A 22,289-nucleotide genomic window follows, 5' to 3' on the forward strand; every position below is an offset into this window, starting at 1 on the left:
CTCCTACTAGGCCCCTCAGATATGTCCCCTCCAGTATTCCCTCTAAACTAAGTTCATATGTTCAGTGTTCCCTCTGAACTAAGTTTGGTTTCCGTGCTGGCAACTTTCCTCTCCACCCCCTCTTGGGGGGATCCCCCCACCCCTGACGTGATGTACTGACTTAAGAGCACTTTAAAGAAGCGATCAGGGTTTGTAATTTTTTACTGTAATTGATTTTATATATATATATGTCTTTTTTACTGTTGTACATCACCCTGAGCCGGGCACTAGCCGGGATAGGGTGACTCATTAAATGTAAAAAATAAAAATAAAATAATAATAATAATAATGTGAGATAGCTCTCAGGTTTTTTTGCCTTTGACTCACACATTCTTGTTTTAGCTCAGTCTGCTAAAGTTGTGAAGAGTAGTTCACAACTTCAAGGCCCGTAGCTTGCAAAGTAAAATTTTTGCTCACAAGACTCTACAACTCATTTTTTTTTTTCTGGGCGGCGGGGGGGGGGGAGCTGTGTGCATGGCTGGATACTTAAGATGAGCCACCTTGGTGGGAAGGGCGGGATATAAATCATAAAAAAACTAAAAACTAAAAAAACTAAACTAATTCTGCCCTGACATAAGAACATAAGAGAAGCCATGTTGGATCAGGCCAACGGCCCATCCAGTCCAACACTCTCTGTCACACAGTGGCAAAAAAATTTATATATACACACACACTGTGGCTAATAGCCACTGATGGACCTCTGCTCCATATTTTTATCTAAACCCCTCTTGAAGGTGGCTATACTTGTGGCCGCCACCACCTCCTGTGGCAGTGAATTCCACATGTTAATCACCCTTTGGGTGAAGAAGTACTTCCTTTTATCCGTTTTAACCTGTCTGCTCAGCAATTATCATCGAATGCCCACGAGTTCTTATATTGTGAGAAAGGGAAAAAGGACTTCTTTCTCTACTTTCTCCATCCCATGTATTATCTTGTAAACCTCTATCATGTCACCCCGCAGTCGACGTTTCTCCAAGTTAAAGAGTTTCAAGCGTTTCAACCTTTCTTCATAGGGAAAGTGCTCCAGCCCTTTAATCATTCTAGTTGCCCTTTTCTGGACTTTCTCCTATGCTATAATATCCTTTTTGAGGTGCGGCGACCAGAACTGCACACAGTACTCCAAATGAGACCGCACCATCGATTTATACAGGGGCATTATGATACTGGCTGATTTGTTTTCAATTCCCTTCCTAATAATTCCCAACATGGCGTTGGCCTTTTTTATTGCAAACACACACTGTCTTGACATTTTCAGTGAGTTATCTACCACGACCCCAAGATCTCTCTCTTGGTCAGTCTCTGCCAGTTCACACCCCATCAACTTGTATTTGTAGCTGGGATTCTTGGCCCCAATGTGCATTACTTTGCACTTGGCCACATTGAACCGCATCTGCCACATTGACGCCCTCTCACCCAGCCTCAACAGATCCCTTTGGAGTTCCTCACAATCCTCTCTGGTTCTCACCACCCTGAACAATTTAGTGTCATCCGCAAACTTGGCCACTTCACTGCTCAGTCCCAACTCTAAATCATTTATGAACAAGTTAAAGAGCATGGGACCCAGTACCGAGCCCTGCGGCACCCCACTGCTTACCGTCCTCCACTGCGAAGACTGCCCATTTATACTCACTCTCTGCTTCCTATTACTCAGCCAGTTTTTGATCCACAAGAGGACCTGTCCTTTTACTCCATGACTCTCAAGCTTTCTAAGGAGCCTTTGATGAGGAACTTTATCAAAAGCTTTCTGGAAGTCAAGGTAAACAACATCTATCAGGTCTCCTTTGTCCACATGTTTGTTCACCCCCTCAAAGAAATGTAACAGGTTAGTGAGGCAAGACCTTCCCTTGCAGAACCCATGCTGAGTCTTCCTCAATAACCCGTGTTCATCAATGTGCCTACTCATTCTGTCCTTGATAATGGTTTCTACCAACTTTCCCGGTATTGAAGTCAGACTGACTGGCCTGTAATTTCCCGGATCTCCTCTGGAACCCTTTTTAAAGATGGGGGTGACATTTGCTACCTTCCAGTCCTCAGGAACGGAGGCCAACTGTGTATATGTATGTTTATATGTGTATATGTATGTGTATATGTGTGTATATGTATGTGGGGGGTGGGTATCCTGCCCCCCCAGGGAAAGTGTATGCGCAATACATCGCCTCTCCTTTCCCGGTGTAGTGAACGCCGTGTGGTCACTGTCTGGCTATGCCTGGCAGATGGTCACTGCAATGGCCTCTCCTGCATTATTGCATCCGTAGCAACACCTTCTCGCTGGTCCCCCCCGTTTTTCACAGAGTTTGCCACCTCATGGTGCGACCGAATGTCCGGGGGTATAACCGGATGGGCAGGCTGGGCCCACCAACCTCGCCCGCCTAAGAGAAGGAAAACTCTAACATCAAACCCGGGCAGATAGAGCTTGTTAATGTAACACCTACCACCTGGAGGACTCGCTGCCGGCGTCCCGGCTTACTGGGCCATGGCAGATGACCCCAAGGTGAAAGGGTGGAGCCAGTACCGCGCACACTGCGCTTCATCTAAAAATTCCTCTGCGCAGGCCTGAAGGGCATATCCACATCCACAACCAACAACACACTTGTTGTCCTGCAGCGATGGGCAAGGGGCGGAATGGCAGGTGGAAGATGGACTTGTCCTGCAGCGATGGGCAAGGGGCGAAACGGCAGGTGGAAGATGCCACTGGAAGCCGCAGTCCCGATCCTGCATGTAGGCGGTTCAGGGTATTGGTCGCCTGATGCTGACCTGGAGACGAAAGCATTTTTCGGCAGCACCCTGAATGACCAAGCAGCCTTATCTAGGGACAGCACTGCTTGCTCCACACGGAGAGGGGCCTAGAAAAGGTGGCCTAAACAAAGCTCGTCTCCTCCCCCCCCCCAGTTGGCTAGCTGTGGTCAACGGGCATCCTTACTTGCGGTCAAAAAATAACAACAAAGAAAAGGCATGCACCTGCCTCACAAAGTGTGCAAAGACTGAAGCTTGCTTGTTGGAACATCAGAACCATGCTTGACACAGTAGACAGTGGTTGCCCTGAACGACGCTCTGCTCTAGTTGCCCACGTACTTCTCAGGTTGAATATCGACATAGCAGCTCTCAGTGAGGTTGTTTCCCTGAGGAAGGTTGTCTTCAAGAACACGGTGCTGGCTATACCCTCTACTGGTTGGGTAAGTCAAAGGCTGAGAGCCGCCTTTCTGGAGTTGGCTTCATGGTCAGGAACTCCATTGCCTCCAAACTCGAAAACCTGCCAACAGGTCACTCAGATCGCATTATGTCCATGCGCCTGCCACTTCAAAACAAGCAGTATGCAACACTCTTCAGTGTGTATGCCCCAACCCTTCAAGCAGATCCTGCAGAAAAGAACCACTTCTATGCTGACCTACGCAACCTCGTACGGAAGACCCCTACAGAGGACAAGGTGATCATCCTTGGCGACTTCAATGCCAGAGTAGGTAAAGACTCGGAAGCCTGGAAAGGAGAACTTGGCAAACACGGCATTGGCAACTGCAATGATAACGGGCGCCTCCTGCTAGAATTCTGCACGGAGCACCAGCTCACCATCACCAACACTATCTTTCAGCAGAAGAACAGTCTGAAGACAACCTGGATGAACCCACGGTTCAAACACTGGCACCTTATGGACTACATTCTGATGCGCCAGAGAGACCTTCGGGATGTCTTACACACCCGAGTAATGCCCAGTGCAGAACGTCATACGGTTCTTCGTATTGTACGCTGCAATCTCCGTCTTCACGTTAAACCTACACCCAGGAGAGGAGGTATTCCTCGGAGGAAGTTTCAGGTTGGCAGCCTCCAGTCAGCCGAAGTTAAAGCTGCCTTCCAGGCAAAACTCCAGTCAAGAATTGAGGACCCCAGTTGCCCCACAGACCCTTCTCCGGAAGCACTCTGGGAACACCTAAAAACTACCATCCTGCAGATCTCTGAAGAAGTCCTCGGGTTCTCCACAAGGAAGAACAAGGACTGGTTTGATGAGAACAATCAAGAGATCCAAGATTTACTGGAGAAAAAGAGATCTGCCTACAAAGCACATCTTGCTCAGCCCTCCTGTCCTGGGGAAAAAGCAACCTTTCGCGCTGCATGTAGCAACCTCCAGCGCAAGCTTTGAGACATTCAGAACGATTGGTGGACCAAGCTTGCAGAGAGAACCCAGCTGTGTGCAGACACTGGTGATTTAAGAGGGTTCTACGAAGCCCTGAAGGCAGTATATGGTCCATCATATCAGGCTCAGAGTCCCTTGCATAGTGCAGACGGCCAAGTGCTCCTCACAGACAAGGCATCCATACTGAACCGGTGGTCGGAGTATTTTCAGGTTCTCTTCAGTGCCAACCGCGTAGTTCAAGATTCAGCAATCCACCTCACCCCATTTCAACCAGTGAAAACAGAGTTGGATGAGATCCCCACCCTAGAAGAGACTGTTAAAGCCATCAAGCAACTGAAAAGTGGCAAGACAGCGGGAGTTGATGGAATCCCACCAGAGATCTGGAAGCATGGGGGCACAGTACTACATAGCACACTTCACAAAGTACTTGTCACCTGCTGGGAACAAGGCAAACTACCACAGGACTTTCGCGATGCAATCATCATCACTCTACACAAGAACAAAGGGGAAAAGTCAGACTGCTCCAACTACCAGGGGATATCCTTGCCAGAATATTCCTGAACAGACTGGTGCCCACCATTGCAGAAGAACTCCTCCCCGAGAGCCACTGTGGCTTCAGAGCTAACAGGAGCACCACCGACATGGTATTTGTTCTCAGGCAGCTCCAAGAGAAATGCAGGGAACAGAACAAGGGTCTATATGTGACTTTTGTCGACCTTACCAAAGCTTTCGATACCGTTAGCAGGAAAGGCCTGTGGCAAATCTTGGAACGTTTTGGATGTCCCCCAAGGTTCCTCAGCATGATCATCCAGCTACATGAAGACCAGCGAGGCCAAGTCAGACACTGCAACGACCTCTCGGAGCCCTTCCCAATAGGCACAGGTGTAAAGCAAGGCTGCATTCTTGCACCAACTCTCTTTACGATATTTTTAGCATGATGCTTCAAAGAGCCGCAGTAGATCTAGATGATGACGATGGTGTCTACATCCGCTATAGCACCTATGGCAGCCTGTTCAACCTGAGGCGACTAAAGGCCCACTCCAAGACAATGGAAAAACTCATCCGAGAGCTACTAATTGCTGATGATGCTGCACTCATCTCCCACTCGGTATCAGCTCTGCAGCATATGACGTCTTGCTTTGCAGAGGCTGCCAAGCTGTTCGGCCTAGAAGTTAGTTTGAAGAAGACAGAAGTTCTCCACCAGCCTGCACCCCAGGAGGATTATCACCCTCCCTGTATCACTGTGGGTGAATCAGTCCTGAAGACAGTCCAGCAGTTCAGCTACCTGGGGTGCATCATCTCCTCAGATGCCAAGATCGACAAGGAGATTGACAACAGGCTGGCAAAGGCAAACTGTGCATTTGGCCGACTGCACAAAAGAGTGTGGAGCAACAAGCATCTGAAAAAAGGCACAAAGATCAATGTTTACAAAGCGGTTGTGATGACAACCCTCATCTACGGCTCCGAATTGTGGGTTTTATACCGTCATCACCTGCGACTCCTTGAGCGCTTTCATCAGCGCTGCCTTCGCACCATCCTCAACATCCACTGGAGTGACTTTGTGGCCAACACTGAAGTCCTCAAGCGGGCGGAAGTTACAAGCATCGAGGAACTGCTGTTGAAGACGCAGCTTCGCTGGGCAGGGCATATTTCTAGGATGGAAAACCATCGCCTTCCCAAGATTGCCCTGTATGGCGAACTCTCCACCGGCTATCGAAATAGAGGGGCACCAAAGAAGAGGTACAAGGACTCCTTGAAGAAATCCTTTGGCACCTGTCGCATCAAGCATACCCAGTGGTCTGACCTAGCCTCAGATCACAAAGCATGGAGGCACACCATCCACCAGGCTGTCTCTTCCTTTGAGAACGCACGCATAGCTGGTCTTGAGGACAAAAGGAGATTGAGGAAGAATCGCACTGCTACAGCACCAACCCAAATCAGACTTTTCCCTGCAGCCACTGTGGCCGGACCTGTCTGTCCCACATTGGTCTTGTCAGTCACCAGCGAGCATGCAGCGGACGTGGATTATTGCACCCTTTTTAAATCTTAGTTCGCGAAGCCAAGCCGAGAGAGTTGTATGTATGTGTATATATATATGCAATCATCATCACTCCACACAAGAACAAAGGGGAAAAGTCAGACTGCTCCAACTACCGGGGGATAACCCTGCTCTTCATCGCAGGCAAAATCCTTGCCAGAATACTCCTGAACAGACTGGTGCCCACCATTGCAGAAGAACTCCTCCCAGAGAGCCAGTGCAGCTTCAGAGCTAACAGGAGAACCACCGACATGGTATTTGTTCTCAGGCAGCTCCAAGAGAAATGCAGGGAACAGACAAGGGTCTTACCAAAGCTTTTGATACCGTTAGCAGGAAAGGCCTGTGGCAAATCTTGGAACATTTAGGATGTCCCCCAAGGTTCCTCAGCATGATCGTCCAGCTACATGAAGACCAGCGAGGCCAAGTCAGACACTGCAACGACCTCTCAGAGCCCTTCCCAATAGGCACAGGTGTAAAGCAAGGCTGAGTTGTCGCGCCATTTCTCTTTACGATCTTCTTTAGCATGATGCTTCAAAGAGCCGCAGTAGATCTAGATGATGACGATGGTGTCTACATCCGCTATCGCACTGATGGCAGCCTGTTCAACCTGAGGTGACTAAAGGCCCACTCCAAGACAATGGAAAAACTCATCCGAGAGCTACTGTTTGCTGATGATGCTGCACTCGTCTCCCACTCGGTATCAGCTCTGCAGCATATGATGTCCTGCTTTGCAGAGGCTGCCAAGCTATTCGGCCTAGAAGTTCATCTGAAGAAGACAGAAGTTCTCCGCCAGCCTGCACCCCTGGAAGATGATCACCCTCCCTGCATCACTGTGGGTGAATCAGTTCTGAAGACAGTCCAGCAGTTCAGCTACCTGGGTTGCATCATCTCCTCAGATGCCAAGATCGACAAGGAGATTGACAACAGGCTGGCAAAGGCAAACCGTGCATTTGGCCGACTGCACAAGTGTGTGGAGCAACAAGCATCTGAAAAAGGCACAAAGATCAATGTCTACAAAGCGGTTGTGATGACAACCCTCATCTACGGCTCCGAATCGTGGGTTTTATACCGTCATCACCTGCGACTCCTTGAGCGCTTTCATCAGCGCTGCCTTCGCACCATCCTCAACATCCACTGGAGTGACTTTGTGACCAACACTGAAGTCCCCAAGCAGGCAGAGGTTACAAGCATCGAGGCACTGCTGTTGAAGACGCAGCTGCGCTGGGCAGGGCATATTTCTAGGATGGAAAACCACCGCCTTCCCGAGATTGCCCTGTATGGCGAACTCTCCACCGGCCATTGAAATAGAGGGGCACCAAAGAAGAGGTACAAGGACTCCTTGAAGAAATCCCTTGGCACCTGTCGCATCAACCATCACCAGTGGTCTGACCTAGCCTCAGATCGCAAAGCATGGAGGCACACCATCCACCAGGCTGTCTCTTCCTTTGAGAACGCACGCATAGCTGGTCTTGAGGACAAAAGGAGACTGAGGAAGAATCACACTGCTACAGCACCAACCCCACATCAGACTTTTCCCTGCAGCCACTGTGGCCGGATCTGCCTGTCCCGCATTGGTCTTGTCAGCCAGCAGCGGGCCTGCAGCAGACGTGGACTACTGCACCCTTCTTAAATCTTCGTTCGTGAAGCCAAGCCGAGAGAGAGAGATATACACACACACACGCACACATATATTGGCCACTGTGTGACACAGAGTGTTGGACTGGATGGGCCATTGGCCTGATCCAACATGGCTTCTCTTATGTTCTTATGAATTTTTAACCAGAACTTAAAAACCATAATCCAGGCTGTGGTTTCTAGAAGGTGTAAACCTAGCTCTGCACAAATGGATGAGTAGGGGACATGTTTGTTTTTCTCTGCTCCCTCTTTTCCAGGCTCCTCCTCCGCCCACTCCCTGCGCTACTTCTACACGGCCCTGTCTGACCCCAGCCAGGGGCTGTCCTTCTTCAATCAGGTGGGCTACGTGGATGACCAGCCCATCACTCGCTATGACAGCAGCATCCAGAAGATGTTGCCCGTAGCCCCCTGGATGGAAAAGGTGGAGGACTATGAGTCGGGGTACTGGGAAAGGACTAGCAGGACATTGCGGATGACAGACGTTGTCTTCAGAAAAAGCTTGGAGATCCTGCAGAATCGCTACAACCAGAGCCATGGAGGTGAGCGGAGGGAAAGGGGAGAAGCAGCCAGAGTATCTTCCTTCCCCTCCCCGTCCCTCCCCAGGACAAGAGAAAGGGAGGGGCTGCGCCTCTGGAGAAGGAAGAAGGAGCCCCCTTTTCCTTTGGGCTTCACAGAATTCAGATTCCCCCCACTTAGATACCAATTCTAGCAAAGTAGGAGTCCAGTCGCGCCTTTAAGACCGACGAAGTTTTATGCAGAATGTGAGCTTTCGTGTGCATGCAGACTTCTTCAGGCAAGGGGCAAGGGGTACAGTGAGCAGAGCGACTTATAGCTGGTAGGCCGTGGTTCAGAATGCCCAATTAGAACAGATATATATACGGAGAGGGGAGTGGGGCAGACACCCCTCCCTTTGCCCCAGAGGGGGAAATCAAAGGCACCTTGATTATCACCCTCCCTGTATCACTGTGGGTGAATCAGTCCTGAAGACAGTCAGGACTGTCCTGACTGCCCCACACACAAGAGTGGGAGGGGGTGTGGTTGGGGTCAAGAGCGCACACACAGTGATGGTGTGGCCTTGTATTTATAGGAAAAAGCGTCCCTGAGCAGGTCCTTGTGAAGAGGGGCGGGGGAGAGGCCAGTCTCCTCCTGGGCAGCCCCCTTGGGGAGTGGGGAGCAGAAAGTCCCCAAGGGACAGAAGGGGCTTGCCTTTCTGCAGCCTCCCACCCCCCTTTCCTTCCCGTGAGAAGAGACCACAAACACACCCCAAACGTCTCCCCCCCCCCATCTCCCTTGTATTTCTTTCAGGGCTCCACACCCTGCAGTGGATGTCTGGCTGTGAGGTGGGGCCGGACGGGCGGCTCAGCAGGGGGCTTTACCAGTATGCCTACGATGGGGAGGACTTCATCGCCCTCGACAGGGAGACCCTCACCTGGACGGCCCGCGTCCCCCAGGCCCTGGAGACCAAGCGCAGGTGGGAGGCCGAAACCTATTGGGCCCAGCGCTTCAACGACTACTTGGAAGGGGAATGCATGGAATCACTGCAGAAGTACCTGGCCTATGGCAAGGAGGCCCTGCAGAGAAGAGGTGAGGAGTCCTCGTGGGGGGAGGCAAGGGGCCCAGCTCCACCAAGCAGGGGGGCTGGGCCTTCACCTTCCGTTGGGACTGCACTTGTGCAGGCCGGCTGTGGATGTTTTTCTAGCTCCAAAACTCCAATGTGGGGGTGTCCTCCTCCTTTTGAAGCTGGCCCACCCAGTGCATCAGGTGCTCAAACACTTCACGCCCCCTTCCCTCAGTTCCATTTTCCCTGCTGTGAGGATAGGAAGTTTTTCTATCATGCTCCATCGATGTTTCTCATTTTGGTGAAAAGATCAGGGGTATTGAACTCATTTGTTATGAGGGACGGATCTGACATGAATGGGTTCAGGCCATGTCAGGCCGGGCCATGTGTGTCCCTATTTAAGATTAGATAGCGGAGATAAGAACATAAGAGAAGCCCTGTTGGATCAGGCCAATGACCCATCCAGTCCAACACTCTGTGTCACACAAGAACATAAGAGAAGCCCTGTTGGATCAGGCCAATGGCCCATCCAGTCCAACACTCTGTGTCACACAAGAACATAAGAGAAGCCCTGTTGGATCAGGCCAGTGGCCCCTCCAGTCCAACACTCTGTGTCACATAAGAACATAACAGAAGCCATGTTGGATCAGTCCAATGGCCCATCCAGTCCAACACTCTGTGTCACACAAGAACATAAGAGAAGCCCTGTTGGATCAGGCCAGTGGCCCCTCCAGTCCAACACTCTGTGTCACATAAGAACATAACAGAAGCCATGTTGGATCAGGCCAATGGCCCATCCAGTCCAACACTCTGTGTCACACAAGAACATAAGAGAAGCCCTGTTGGATCAGGCCAGTGGCCCCTCCAGTCCAACACTCTGGGTCACATAAGAACATAACAGAAGCCATGTTGGATCAGTCCAATGGCCCATCCAGTCCAACACTCTGTGTCACACAAGAACATAAGAGAAGCCATGTTGGATCAGGCCAGTGGCCCATCCAGTCCAACACTCTGTGTCACACAAGAACATAAGAGAAGTCATGTTGGATCAGGCCAATGGCCCATCAAGTCCAACACTCTGTGTCACATAAGAACATAAGAGAAGCCATGTAGGATCAGGCCAGTGGCCCATCCAGTCCAACACTCTGAGTCACACAAGAACATAAGAGAAGCCATGTTGGATCAGGCCAGTGGCCCATCCAGTCCAACACTCTGTGTCACATAAGAACATAAGAGAAGCCATGTTGGATCAGGCCAGTGGCCCATCCAGTCCAACACTCTGTGTCACATAAGAACATAAGAGAAGCCATGTTGGATCAGGCCAGTGGCCCATCCAGTCCAACACTCTGTGTCACACAAGAATAAGAGAAACCATGTTGGATCAGGCCAGTGGCCCATCCAGTCCAACACTCTGTGTCACACAGTGGCCAACATATGTGTGTGTGTATATATATCTCTTGTGCGATCCAGGGAACTGCCCAAAGGAAACTCCGGCCCTTTCCTGCCTTCCCCAGGGCATCAGGAGGGGGAAGAGCCTCAGCCAATAGATGAAAGAGAGACTTTGCTCTGTAGCTCCTGTGCGATTGAGCAAGCTTGGCAAAGCAAGCTGTGATGCAGAAGGAAGCAAGAGAGAGGCAGATGAAAGCAGACAGCCAGTTGCTCAGGAACCTGATAGGAGTCCTCCAGAGGCCTGATTTGGCTCCCAGGCTTCATGATTGACACTGCTGGATTAGACTCCTGTTCTACTTCAGAGCACTGGTTTTACAGCCTTTGCGAGTCTAATGAGTGGGAGGCAAGCCCCACAGTAAGCAGAGCTCTCCCCACTTGTGGTGCTTGTGGTCCCTCATCATGCCATCCAAGGCCCTGTTCAAAAAATGTTCCAAATGTGGAACAAAAATGACACAGAGCAACAAGCATGAGCTCTGCCTCTTGTGTCTATAATCTTGGAGTTTATCCCATTGGCCAGATCTCTACCCTGAAGGCTCACCCAGACAGGGTGTCTAGATTGAGAGGTGCATTGTGGGAGAATAATGGCCTTCCTCAGTTCCTTTCAGGGCGATTCTGACCTCAGGATTGGATTGCCTTGCGAAAGAGAATATTAAGGATCATTTAGAGTGAAAAAACCTGAAATGTGGGTTAAGGGAGGCTATTTGCTCCCAAAGCCTGAAGTGATTCATGAGGCCAGTCTCAGAACCACAGTATATAATTTCCAAGTAGAGGCCGGAGAGCCCATTTCTGTGGAGTATTTCACCTCTTAGAGATGCTGCAGGATGACCACATGGGATCCCTTCAAGGCCAGTCTCCAATCTGTCATCTTGGGAGATGCAGGGTGTTAACACAGGATGATGTTGCCCTTTCCACAGAGGCCCCAGTGTGGAGGGTGACACGCAAGAAGGGCCACGATGGCCAGGAGACCCTCTTCTGCCAGCTCTACGGCTTCTACCCCAAGGAGATCGAGGTCACCTGGATGAAGGACGGGGAGGACCGGAGGCCGGAGACCCTGACGGGGGGTGTCGTCCCCAACTCAGACGGAACCTACCACACCTGGCTCAGCATCGAGGTGGACCCCAAGGAAAGGGACTGCTACTGGTGCCGGGTGGGACACGACAGCCTGCCAGAGCCCCTGGACTTGGCCTGGGAGGACCCAGGTAAGAGACTGTGGGGGGAAGGCCTGTTTCCATGGGGGTGGGGGCTAGCCAATCAGGAAGGAATATGTGTGAGGAAGGGGGGAACTCCATAAAAATTGCCCCGCCAGGTTACAGTTTAGAGCAGCATTTCCCAGTAGGGCTCTGGATTTCCTTTGGGGGTGCTTGAACCCCTTGTGTTAAAGGGGCCAGCTGAGGGGTGAAAAGTCCAGGGGGAGTGTGGAGGTTGCAGGGGGAAAGTCCTCAGTGCAATTCCTACCACCTCCAGTAACCTGAGACACTTCGTCTGGGAAAGGAGATTGTGAGCTGCTCTGAGACTCTGATAGAGAAAAGCAGAGTACAAATCTGTAGCCTTCTTCTTGCAAACACTGCAGGACTGTATCAGGTCTTTCTCTGCCCTGGCTCTCACTTGGTGGAACTCACCGCCGACCGGCATCTGTGCCCTTTGGGACCTAGTGCAGTTCTGGTTGAGGACAGCTGGACTTCTTTGGGCTGGGAATCACCAGTAGATGGTTCTCTGCAGAGCATAAAGCTCTTCAGGGGACATACCGGAGGAGAGATCCCAGGGGCACGTGGGTTCCTGACTGCTCAAGGCCTTCAGGGTCAATGCCAAGACCTTGACCCTGACTTGGTACTCCACCGGAAGCCAGTGCAGCCAACGAAGCACAGGTTGAATGTGTGCAGGCTGTGACGTTCCAGTCAAAACTTGTGCCACCAATTTCATAAGTTTTACATTTGTTTTCCACAACTGCAACCACGTAATGCAATATTACGTCAATAGATCCAAATAGGCAGCCGTGTTGGTCTGAAGTAGTAAACAAAATAGGATGCGGCTTAATGTGGTGCATTCTGTGTAGATAGATCCAAACAGGCAGCCGTGAGCCCATTTGACCATAGATTCTTTTATTACCTCTTTTTCCATCCTTAGTTGCAATAAATGATTATACATTCTGGACCAATTGGAGTTTCTGGATCAGTCTGTGGCGGTGTTAAGGGCACCCCATAAAGCATAGGGAGCTGGGCCCACACCTGAATAGCCCAGGCAAGCCCGATCTCGGAAGCTAAGCGGGTCAACTGTGGTTAGTACTCAGGAGGTGACCTTGAAATACCCAGTCGGAAGGAGAGGGGCAGGCTTTATTCAGCCACCTCTCTGACTATCCTCCAGGCCCCCAGTAGGGGTCAGTCACCAGAGGCTGACATGCAGGTGCAGACACACCCACCCACCCCTAAAATAAAATTGTCTCTGCATTTGGTGGCTTCAATTAAAGTTGCAACAAGAGTCAGAGTAGAGTGATGCTCCAGCAAGCTGATCCTAGTCGCTCCGGGTAACTACTTAACAATGTTCTGTTAGGGATCTTTCCCCCTCCTTTTCGTCCTCAGCATCCAACGGGGGGCTCATTCTGGACATCCTTGCTGTTATCCTGGCTACTGCCACTGTCATGGGGGCTTGGCTCATCTTCTACATGAGTAAGTAAATAGAGATGCCTTGGCTGGGCTGTGTGTGTGTGTGTGTGTGATTCTTGTGGTGGGAAGTACGTCCAGCTGGCCTTTCTCTCTCCAGGAGGGACACCCCCCCCCAAGGCAGCTTCTCAGAAAAGTCATCCTAAAGAGATGGACACTAAAATCGCACGTCCAACACGTCAAAAGTGGGACAGGTGGCAGGCCAGAGGTGCCTCAGGAAGAGGGGAGGCGAGGGGAGGGAGGGCCCAAGGCTCTGGTCTCCCCCAACCCTACCTGGGACTCTCTTTGCCCTGAAGGTCCTCTAGTCCACCCCTCCATGTGCTGGAGGCAGGGGGGGCTCCGCCCATCAGAGTGAAATAACCCTCTCCTGGCGATCCTCCAACAGAATCCCAATTCAAGTGTGGTGGAAGGGAAGTGCGGTCATCTTGTCTCCTGGCTGGACTTTCACCCCAAACTTTAGCCCACTGGGAGTCCCACTGAATTAGAATCACAGAATCACAGCGTTGGAAGGGACCTCCAGGGTCATCTAGTCCAATCCGCTGCACAATGCAGGAAACCCACAAACACCTCCCCCTAAATTCACAGGATCCTCATTGCTGTCAGAACGCCATCTAGCCTCTGTTGAAAAACCTCCAAGGAAGGAGGGCTTCAGTGGGATGCCTCTTGCATAAATGCTTTTCTCATTTGCAAGAGCAATTTCTCTTCAGTGCCAGGCCTGCCTGCTCCCCTCCTTCTCCTTGGTCATCTCTCTCTCCACAGGGTCAGGTTTCTTTCCTGGTGGGGGGCGTCCAGTTGTGGCTCCTTCTGCTCGGATACTTGGGGTGGGGGTGGGGGGTATTCCTCTGCTCCTCTCCAGTGGCTGAAGGAGAGGCCTCCCCATTCTCTCTAGGGAAACCTTTTGGGGGTCGGAGGAGCATCTGCCAGGGTGGGGTGGGATGGGCTGAGAACCTGAGAGGCCAGCTTCACTGCACGGGGTGTGTGGATGGATGGCCTCGGGGTGTCCCTTCTGGCTGTGACTTCCCGCTTCTCTCTATGAAGCAAAAGGGCAGCAAGGGGATGGCTACACTACAGCAGCAGGTGAGTGAGGCCCCTTCCTCTCTGGGAGGCTACAAGAGCTGAGGAGTGGGGTTGGGGGCGGGGTCCAGGAGCAGCTGAAAGGCCCCCAGGTGCCTTCTGAGCAGTGGATGAAAAGGCCTGGGAAGTGGGGGGGTTGTCTCATTCCATTTGTCACCAGACCAAAGCAGAAGGGTCCAAGGGAAGGCAGGCTCTGAGGATGGAGCAAACATGCCCCCCAGCACTTTTCTCTTTCCCGGATCTGTGCCCAGAAGGAGAAGGGGGTGGGGCGGCCCTGCTGCTGCCCCCTCTCCCGTGCATCTGTGTGGGGGGGCCTCAAGGGCCCACTGGTCAGCTGATCAGCAGAGCCTTTATTGCTTCTCCCCATCCTCTAGGCGGTGCCCAATTTGGCGCCCCTCCGTGCAGTCCCGGATCTGACCCTGTTAAATAGCAGTTTCCTTTTCTGCTGTTCTGGTCTAGTTCACTCGTCTCTGCATTTGGTGGCTTCAATTAAAGTTGAAATAAGGGTCAGAGTAGAGTGATGCTCCAGCAAGTTAATCCGAGTAACTAATTAGTGGTCTCTTAGAGATCTTTTCTCCTCCTTTTTGTCCTCAGCATCAAACGTGAACCTCATTCTGTGCATCATTGCTGTGATTCTTCTGACTGCTGCCACCGTCATGGGGGCTTGGCTCATCTTCTACATGAGTAAGTAAATAGAGATGCCTTGGCTGGGCTGTGTGTGTGTGTGTGTGTGTGTGTGATTCTTGTGGTGGGAAGTACGTCCAGCTGGCCTTTCTCTCTCCAGGAGGGACACCCCCCCCAAGGCAGCTTCTCAGAAAAGTCATCCTAAAGAGATGGACACTAAAATCACACATCCAACACGTCACAAGTGGGACAGGGGGCAGGCCAGAGGTGCCTCAGGCAGAGGGGAGGCGAGGGGAAGGAGGGCCCAAGGCTCTGGTCTCCCCCAACCCTCCCTGGGACTCTCTTTGCCCTGAAGATCCTCTAGTCCACCCCTCCATGTGCTGGAGGCGGGGGGAGGGCTCCGCCCATCAGAGTGAAATAACCCTCTCCTGGCGATCCTCCAACAGAACCCCAATTCAAGGGTGGTGGAAGGGAAGTGGGGTCATCTTGTCTCCTGGCTGGACTTTCGCCCAGAACTTAAGCCCGCTGGGAGTCCCACTGAGTTAGAATCACAGAATCACAGCGTTGGATGGGACCTCCAGGGTCACCTAGTCCAACCCGCTGCACAATGCAGGAAACTCACAGAAACCTCCCCCTAAATTCACAGGATCTTCACTGCTGTCAGATGGCCATCTAGCCTCTGTTGAAAAACCTCCAAGGAAGGAGGGCTTCAGTGGGATGCCTCTTGCATAAATGCTTTTCTCATTTGCAAGAGCAATTTCTCCTCAGTGCCAGGCCTGCCTGCTCCCCTCCTTCTTCTTGGGCATCTCTCTCTCCACAGGGTCAGATTTCTTTCCTGGGGGGGGGGGGCGTCCAGTTGTGGCTCCTTCTGCTCGGATACTTGGGGGGGAGTATTCCTCTGCTCCTCTCCAGTGGCTGAAGGACAGGCATCCCCATTCTCTCTAGGGTACTTTTTGGGGGTCGGAGGAGCATCTGCCAGGGTGGGGTGGGGTGGACTGAGAACCCGAGAGGCCAGCTTCACTGCACGGGGTATGTGGATGGATGGCCTCGGGGTGGGCCTTCTGGCTGTGGCCCCTCCTTTTGCTCTCTATGAAGCAAAAGGGCAGCAAGGGGATGGTTACACTACAGCAGCAGGTGAGTGAGGCGCCTTCCTTTCTGGGACGCTACAAGAGCTGAGGAGTGGAGTTGGGGGCGGGGTCCAGGAGCAGCTGAAAGGCCCCCAGGTGCCTTCGGAGGAGTGGATGAAAAGGCTGGTGAAGGGGGGGGGTTGTCTCATTCCACTTGTCACCAGACCCAAGCAGAAGGGTCCAAGGGAAGGCAGGCTCTGAGGACGGAGCAAACATGCCCCCACCCACTGTTCTCCTTCCCGGATGTGTGCCCAGATCTGGGAAGGAGAAGGGGGTGGGGCGGCCCTGCTGCTGCCCCCTTTCCCGTGCATCTGTGCGGGGGCGGGGGTCTCAAGGGCCCACTGGTCAGCTGATCGGCAGAGCCGTTATTGCTTCTCCCCATCCTCTAGGCGGTGCCCAATTTGGCGCCCCTCCGTGCAGTCCCGGATCTGACCGTGTTAAATAGCAGTTTCCTTTTCTGCTGTTCTGGTCTAGTTCACTTGTCTCTGCATTTGGTAGCTTCAATTAAAGTTGAAATAAGGGTCAGAGTAGAGTGATGCTCCAGCAAGTTAATCTGAGTAACTAATTAGTGTTCTCTTAGAGATCTTTTCTCCTCCTTTTTGTCCTCAGCATCAAACGTGAACCTCATTCTGTGCATCATTGCTGTGATTCTTCTGACTGCTGCCACCGTCATGGAGGCTTGGCTCATCTTCTACATGAGTAAGTAAATAGAGATGCCTTGACTGGGCTGTGTGTGTGTGTGTGTGTGTGTGTGTGTGTGATTCTTGTGGTGGGAAGTACGTCCAGCTGGCCTTTCTCTCTCCAGGAGGGACACCCCCCCCCAAGGCAGCTTCTCAGAAAAGTCATCCTAAAGAGATGGACACTAAAATCGCACATCCAACACGTCAGAAGTGGGGCAGGCAGCAGGCCAGAGGGGCCTCAGGCAGGGGGAAGCGAGGGGAAGGAGGGCCCAAGCCTCTGGTCTCCCCCAACCCTACCTGGGACTCTCTTCTCTTCCCTGAAGGTCCTCTAGTCCACCCCTCCATGTGCTGGAGGCAGGGGGGGCTCTGCACGTCAGAGTGAAATAACCCTCTCCTGGCGATCCTCCAACAGAATCCCAATTCAAGGGTGCTGGAAGGGAAGTGGGGTCACCTTGTCTCCTGGCTGGACTTTCACCCAGAACTTAAGCCCACTGGGAGTCCCACTGAGTTAGAATCACAGAATCACAGCATTGGAAGGGACTTCCAGGGTCATCTAGTCCAACCCCCTGCACAATGCAGGAAATTCACAAATACCTCCCCCAAAATTCACAGGATCCTCATTGCTGTCAGATGCCATCTAGCCTCTGTTGAAAAACCTCCAAGGAAGGAGGGTTTCAGGGGGATGCCTCTTGCATAAATGCTTTTCTCATTTGCAAGAGCAATTTCTCTTCAGTGCCAGGCCTGCCTGCTCCCCTCCCTTCTTCTTGGGCATCTCTCTCTCCACAGGGTCTGATTTCCTTCCTGGTGGGGGGCGTCCAGTTGTGGCTCCTTGGGGTGGGGGGTATTTTTCTACTCCTCTCCAGTGGTTGAAGGAGAGTCATCCCTGTTCTCTCTAGGGGAACCTTTTGGGGGTCGGAGGAGCATCTGCCAGGGTGGGATGGGATGGGCTGAGAACCTGAGAGGCCAGCTTCACTGCACGGGGTGTGTGGATGGATGGCCTCGGGGTGTCCCTTCTGGCTGTGACTTCCTGCTTCTCTCTCTGCAGCAAAAGGGCAGCAAGAGGATGGTTACACTACAGCAGCAGGTGAGTGAGGCCCCTTCCTCTCTGGGATGCGACAAGAGCGGAGGAGGGGGGTTGGGGGCGGGGTCCAGGAGCAGCTGAAAGGCCCCCAGGTGCCTTCTGAGCAGTGGATGAAAAGGCTGGTGAAGGGGGGGTGGGTTGTCTCATTCCATTTGTCACCAGACCCAAGGGAAGGCAGTGTCAAGCATCGATATTTCTCAATAATCAGTCTTTTGTTGTAAAATCAAAAGTTGCTTTATTGTAGAAACTCTGAAGATTTACCATGGGCAGAATCCTTGGAAGTAATGACGTATACGTGATTATACTGTTACTATATAGAATTAGTTCTTTTAATATATATATATATATATATAATTTTTATTGTTATATATTCCAACACCACTCCACCTCTGTGAGAATCCCAGGCCATAGATACATAATAATATTCCATATATTTTATAACCATTAACATTGCATCCAAGTACAACTCCATCACTCCATTTAAACTTCTTATCCATTCATTTTCTTATTAACCAACCAACCAATCATCTGAAATTGTTTAAACTTTTCCAAATACGTCACCATCTTTCTAAACCAGCCCTGCTCCTGTTCCCTAACCTTTATTCCATTCATTCTTCGTATCTTCATCGTTAAATACTCCAGAATTATTATTCATTTTTCCCTCCAGTGATTAATTGTCAGTTCCTCAGCTTCTTTCCAATTCCTTGCTATCACTTGTCTTGCTGCTACTAACATCAAATTAATCCATTTACTATCCTCTTTTGATCTTAACCCTACACCATCCAAATTAATAAATGCCATTGCTTTAGATATACTTATTCTTCTTCCCATAATCTTTGTCATCGCTTTTTTTTTTTAACACAAAGCAACACTTCATTTAACAATTACTTATACAGGACTAGGTTATACATATAAAAAGAAAAAATACACAAATACATACATACATACATAAACCATCACCCCAACCCTCCACCCAAGGAGCTTAATAGGCATCACCATAACAGAGTTCCAGTTTCTTCATATTAAGACCCATACTTTTTATCCAATCATATAAATAGTCCCAGGTCTTTCTACAATCTCGTATATTACCTCCTTTTAACCTTACAGTTAAGGTATCCATCTCAGCTGCATCTAATAATTTTTGTAAAAACTCTCCCCTGTCTGGCAGTTTAGAGACTTTCCAATATTTTGCATACAAAATTCTTGCAACAGTTATTATATGCAGTAACAATTTCTTCTCTTGTTTAGGTAAATTCCCTTTGTAGACATTTAATAGATATAATTCTGGAGAATGTTGAAGCCTTATTCTTAATATATTTTGTATCCATGTACTAATCTGGGCCCAGTATTTCCTGGCGAATTCACACTGCCACCAAATATGATAGAGGGACCCTTTGACTTTTCTGCATTTCCAACATTTGTTGGAATACTTTGGGTATATTTTACTCAATCTTTCTGGTGTTAAATACAACCTGTACACCATCTTATATATATTTTCTTTAAACACTGCAGACTTTGTTAATTTTAAATTTTGTTCCCAAATTTTTTCCCATTCTTCCATCTCAATATTATAACCAAAATCTTTCAACCATTTAATCCAGCTTTCTTTAACCACTTCACTTTGCATTTTAATTTCTAAAAGCCAATTATAAATTTTGGAGATGAGTTTCTGATTATCCCGGATTATTGAATCAAATTTGTTTAACTTTTTAGTAAATCCTATTTCTTTATCTATCTGGTATTTGGATTTCACTTGGTTTCTCAGCCACCAATCCAATTTCATATTATCGTCTAAGTTTAGGTTATTCTCTTTATCTAGTAAATTCCCATAGTTGTATTTATTTTCCCAACAATATAGATTAGGTTGGCTGGAGGCTTCTACCGGTGACAGCCAGGAGAGTATGCAGGTATAGATCGTATTTTTCATTTCATTCCAGACTTTAAATAACGCTTTCCTTATCTCGTGTCTGTGAAAAATGTTATTCTTTGTTGGAGGCTGATACCACAGATAGGAGTGCCATCCTTTGGCTAGACCATCACCTTCCAGAACTAGTAGTCTTTTGTTTTCCAAAGACTACTAGCCAAACTAGACAGCATGCCTTGTAATATATATTCCAGTCCGGCAAGGCTAATCCTCCTCTTAATTTACTGTCTTGCAAAACCTTTAGTCTAATTCTGGTTTTTTGTTTTGCCAAATAAATATAGTTATCAGTTTATTTAGTTGACGCAAGAAAGCTTGGGATAAAATAATAGGTATTGTCTGGAACAAATATAAGATTCTCGGTAGTATGTTCATCTTGATTGATGCAATTCTTCCTAATAATGAAATTTGTAGGTCTCTCCATTTATACAAATCTGATTGAATTTCTTTTAAAATCTTATCATAATTATCTCTTTGTAATGTTTTTAAGTTATTGGTAAAATAGATGCCTAAATATTTAATTCTTTTTTCATAACTAAAGCCAGATTTCATTTCTAGTTGCGCAATTTGATCTTGAGTCATGTTTTGAGTCAAAAATTTGGTCTTCCGGGTATTCACTTTAAAGCCTGAAATTCTTCCATATTCTTCTAATCTTTCCCTCAAACGATCTATCGAGGCAATGGGGTCTTCTAATATCAGTAAGAGATCATCAGCATAAGCTCGTACTTTGTATGTTTCCCCCTTAATCTTGGTGCCTTTAATTCCTTTATCCTCCCTTATCTTTATTAGTAAGCGTTCCAGTGTTAAAATAAAGAGCAAGGGGGATAATGGGCAACCTTGTCTGGTACCCTGTTCAATTCTTATTGCCTCAGTGAACTGCCCGTTGATGTTGACTTTTGCCTTTTGTTTAGTATAGATAGCTCTTACTAATTTAATGAAAGTCTCGCCACATCCAATAGCTGCTAGTGCCTTTAGCATAAGGTTCCAATTGACGTTGTCAAACGCCTTTTCTGCATCAAGGGCAATACCTGCAAACGGCTTTCCGGGGTGGCTTCGATAATACTCTAAGATGTTCATGAAAAATCTTGTATTTTGTCTTATCATTCTGCCAGGGATGAATCCCGTTTGATCTTCGTCAATAACTGTTGGTATAACCTTTTTCAGTCTATTGATAAAATTGATGCAAATACTTTATAGTCTGCATTTAAAAGCGATATTGGCCTGTAATTCCAAATCTCCATAGGGTCTGTCTCTATGAATCAACGAAATTAGGGCCTCATTCCACGATAAGGGTAGTTTGGCTGTTACTTGTATTTCTTCTATCAGGCTCTTATACGGGATTAACAGAATCTCTTCAAATCTTTTACAAAATTCTACCGGTAATCCATCAGGACCTGGAGATTTGTTACTCTTTTGTTTTTTCAATGCCTTTATTATTTCGTGTACAGGGATGGAGCTTTCTAATCCTTCCTGCTGCTCTCTGGTTATTTGTTTGCTCTCCATATTTTCAATATATTCCTCCTTTTGTGATTGAGCGATCTCTTGTTTTTTATAAAGGTTCTGGTAGAAATCTTGTATAATTTCATTCATTTGGGATTGTTCCGAGACTACTACTTTATCTTTATTTTTAAGTGAACTTATGCTTTTTTCCCCCCTTTCTTTTCTCAGTTTGTATGCTAACCACCTACTGTTCTTGTTGGCGTTCTCGAAGTAATTGTGTTTTGTCCACTTCAGTTTTTTTTCCAATTCTTCAGCCAATAATAGGTTTATTTCATGCTGTAGTGCATAGATCTTCATTGTGATTTCTCTAGTATTTTGACTTTTTGTTGTTTTTCCAAATCATTAACTTCAGTTATCAAATCATTATAAGCTTTCAATCTTTCTTTCCTCCTTTTTACAGTATAGCTAATAGCAATCCCTCTAAAGAAAGCTTTAAAGGCATCACAAATTGTTAATATAGATGCGTCCTTTTGCAGGTTACATTCAAAAAACATCTTTATCTCTTTTTTGGCTTTCTCAATAAATGCCTCTTCTTTCAAAATTTGCGTATTCAATGTCCACCGTGTCTTTCTTGGAACGTCTTTCAGAACAATCCGAATTGGGTTATGGTCAGCAAATGTTTTCGGATTGATATCCGCCTGAATTACCGACTGACCCAGTGGGCTGATAACCAGCACATATCTAGTCTAGACCAACAGCTGTGTACTTGCGAGAAGTAAGTGAAGTCCCTTGTTTGTGGATTTTTCATCCTCCAAGCGTCTATTAAATTAAATTCATCCG

The 22,289-nt window shown here is 48.8% G+C and overlaps 2 protein-coding genes across 2 annotated transcripts in view; both read left to right on the top strand.

The window, feature by feature from the left end:
* The window catches only part of LOC132571663 (H-2 class I histocompatibility antigen, Q9 alpha chain-like), a 52,972-nt gene extending 39,456 nt beyond the window's left edge, over positions 1–13,516 (top strand). The window contains exons 2-5 of the mRNA XM_060238455.1: positions 8,096–8,377; positions 9,144–9,422; positions 11,760–12,044; positions 13,422–13,516. Of these exons, the coding sequence (XP_060094438.1) occupies positions 8,096–8,377; positions 9,144–9,422; positions 11,760–12,044; positions 13,422–13,516 (941 nt within the window). The remainder of the gene's footprint in view (positions 1–8,095; positions 8,378–9,143; positions 9,423–11,759; positions 12,045–13,421) is intronic.
* Positions 13,517–16,231: 2,715 nt separating this feature from the next.
* LOC132571664 (class I histocompatibility antigen, F10 alpha chain-like) overlaps positions 16,232–22,289 on the top strand; it is a 74,178-nt gene continuing 68,120 nt past the window's right edge. The window contains exons 1-3 of the mRNA XM_060238456.1: positions 16,232–16,334; positions 16,937–17,026; positions 18,053–18,091. Of these exons, the coding sequence (XP_060094439.1) occupies positions 16,232–16,334; positions 16,937–17,026; positions 18,053–18,091 (232 nt within the window). The remainder of the gene's footprint in view (positions 16,335–16,936; positions 17,027–18,052; positions 18,092–22,289) is intronic.

Source organism: Heteronotia binoei, chromosome 5 (genome assembly GCF_032191835.1).
Source record: "Heteronotia binoei isolate CCM8104 ecotype False Entrance Well chromosome 5, APGP_CSIRO_Hbin_v1, whole genome shotgun sequence".
Classification (NCBI taxonomy): domain Eukaryota; kingdom Metazoa; phylum Chordata; class Lepidosauria; order Squamata; family Gekkonidae; genus Heteronotia; species Heteronotia binoei.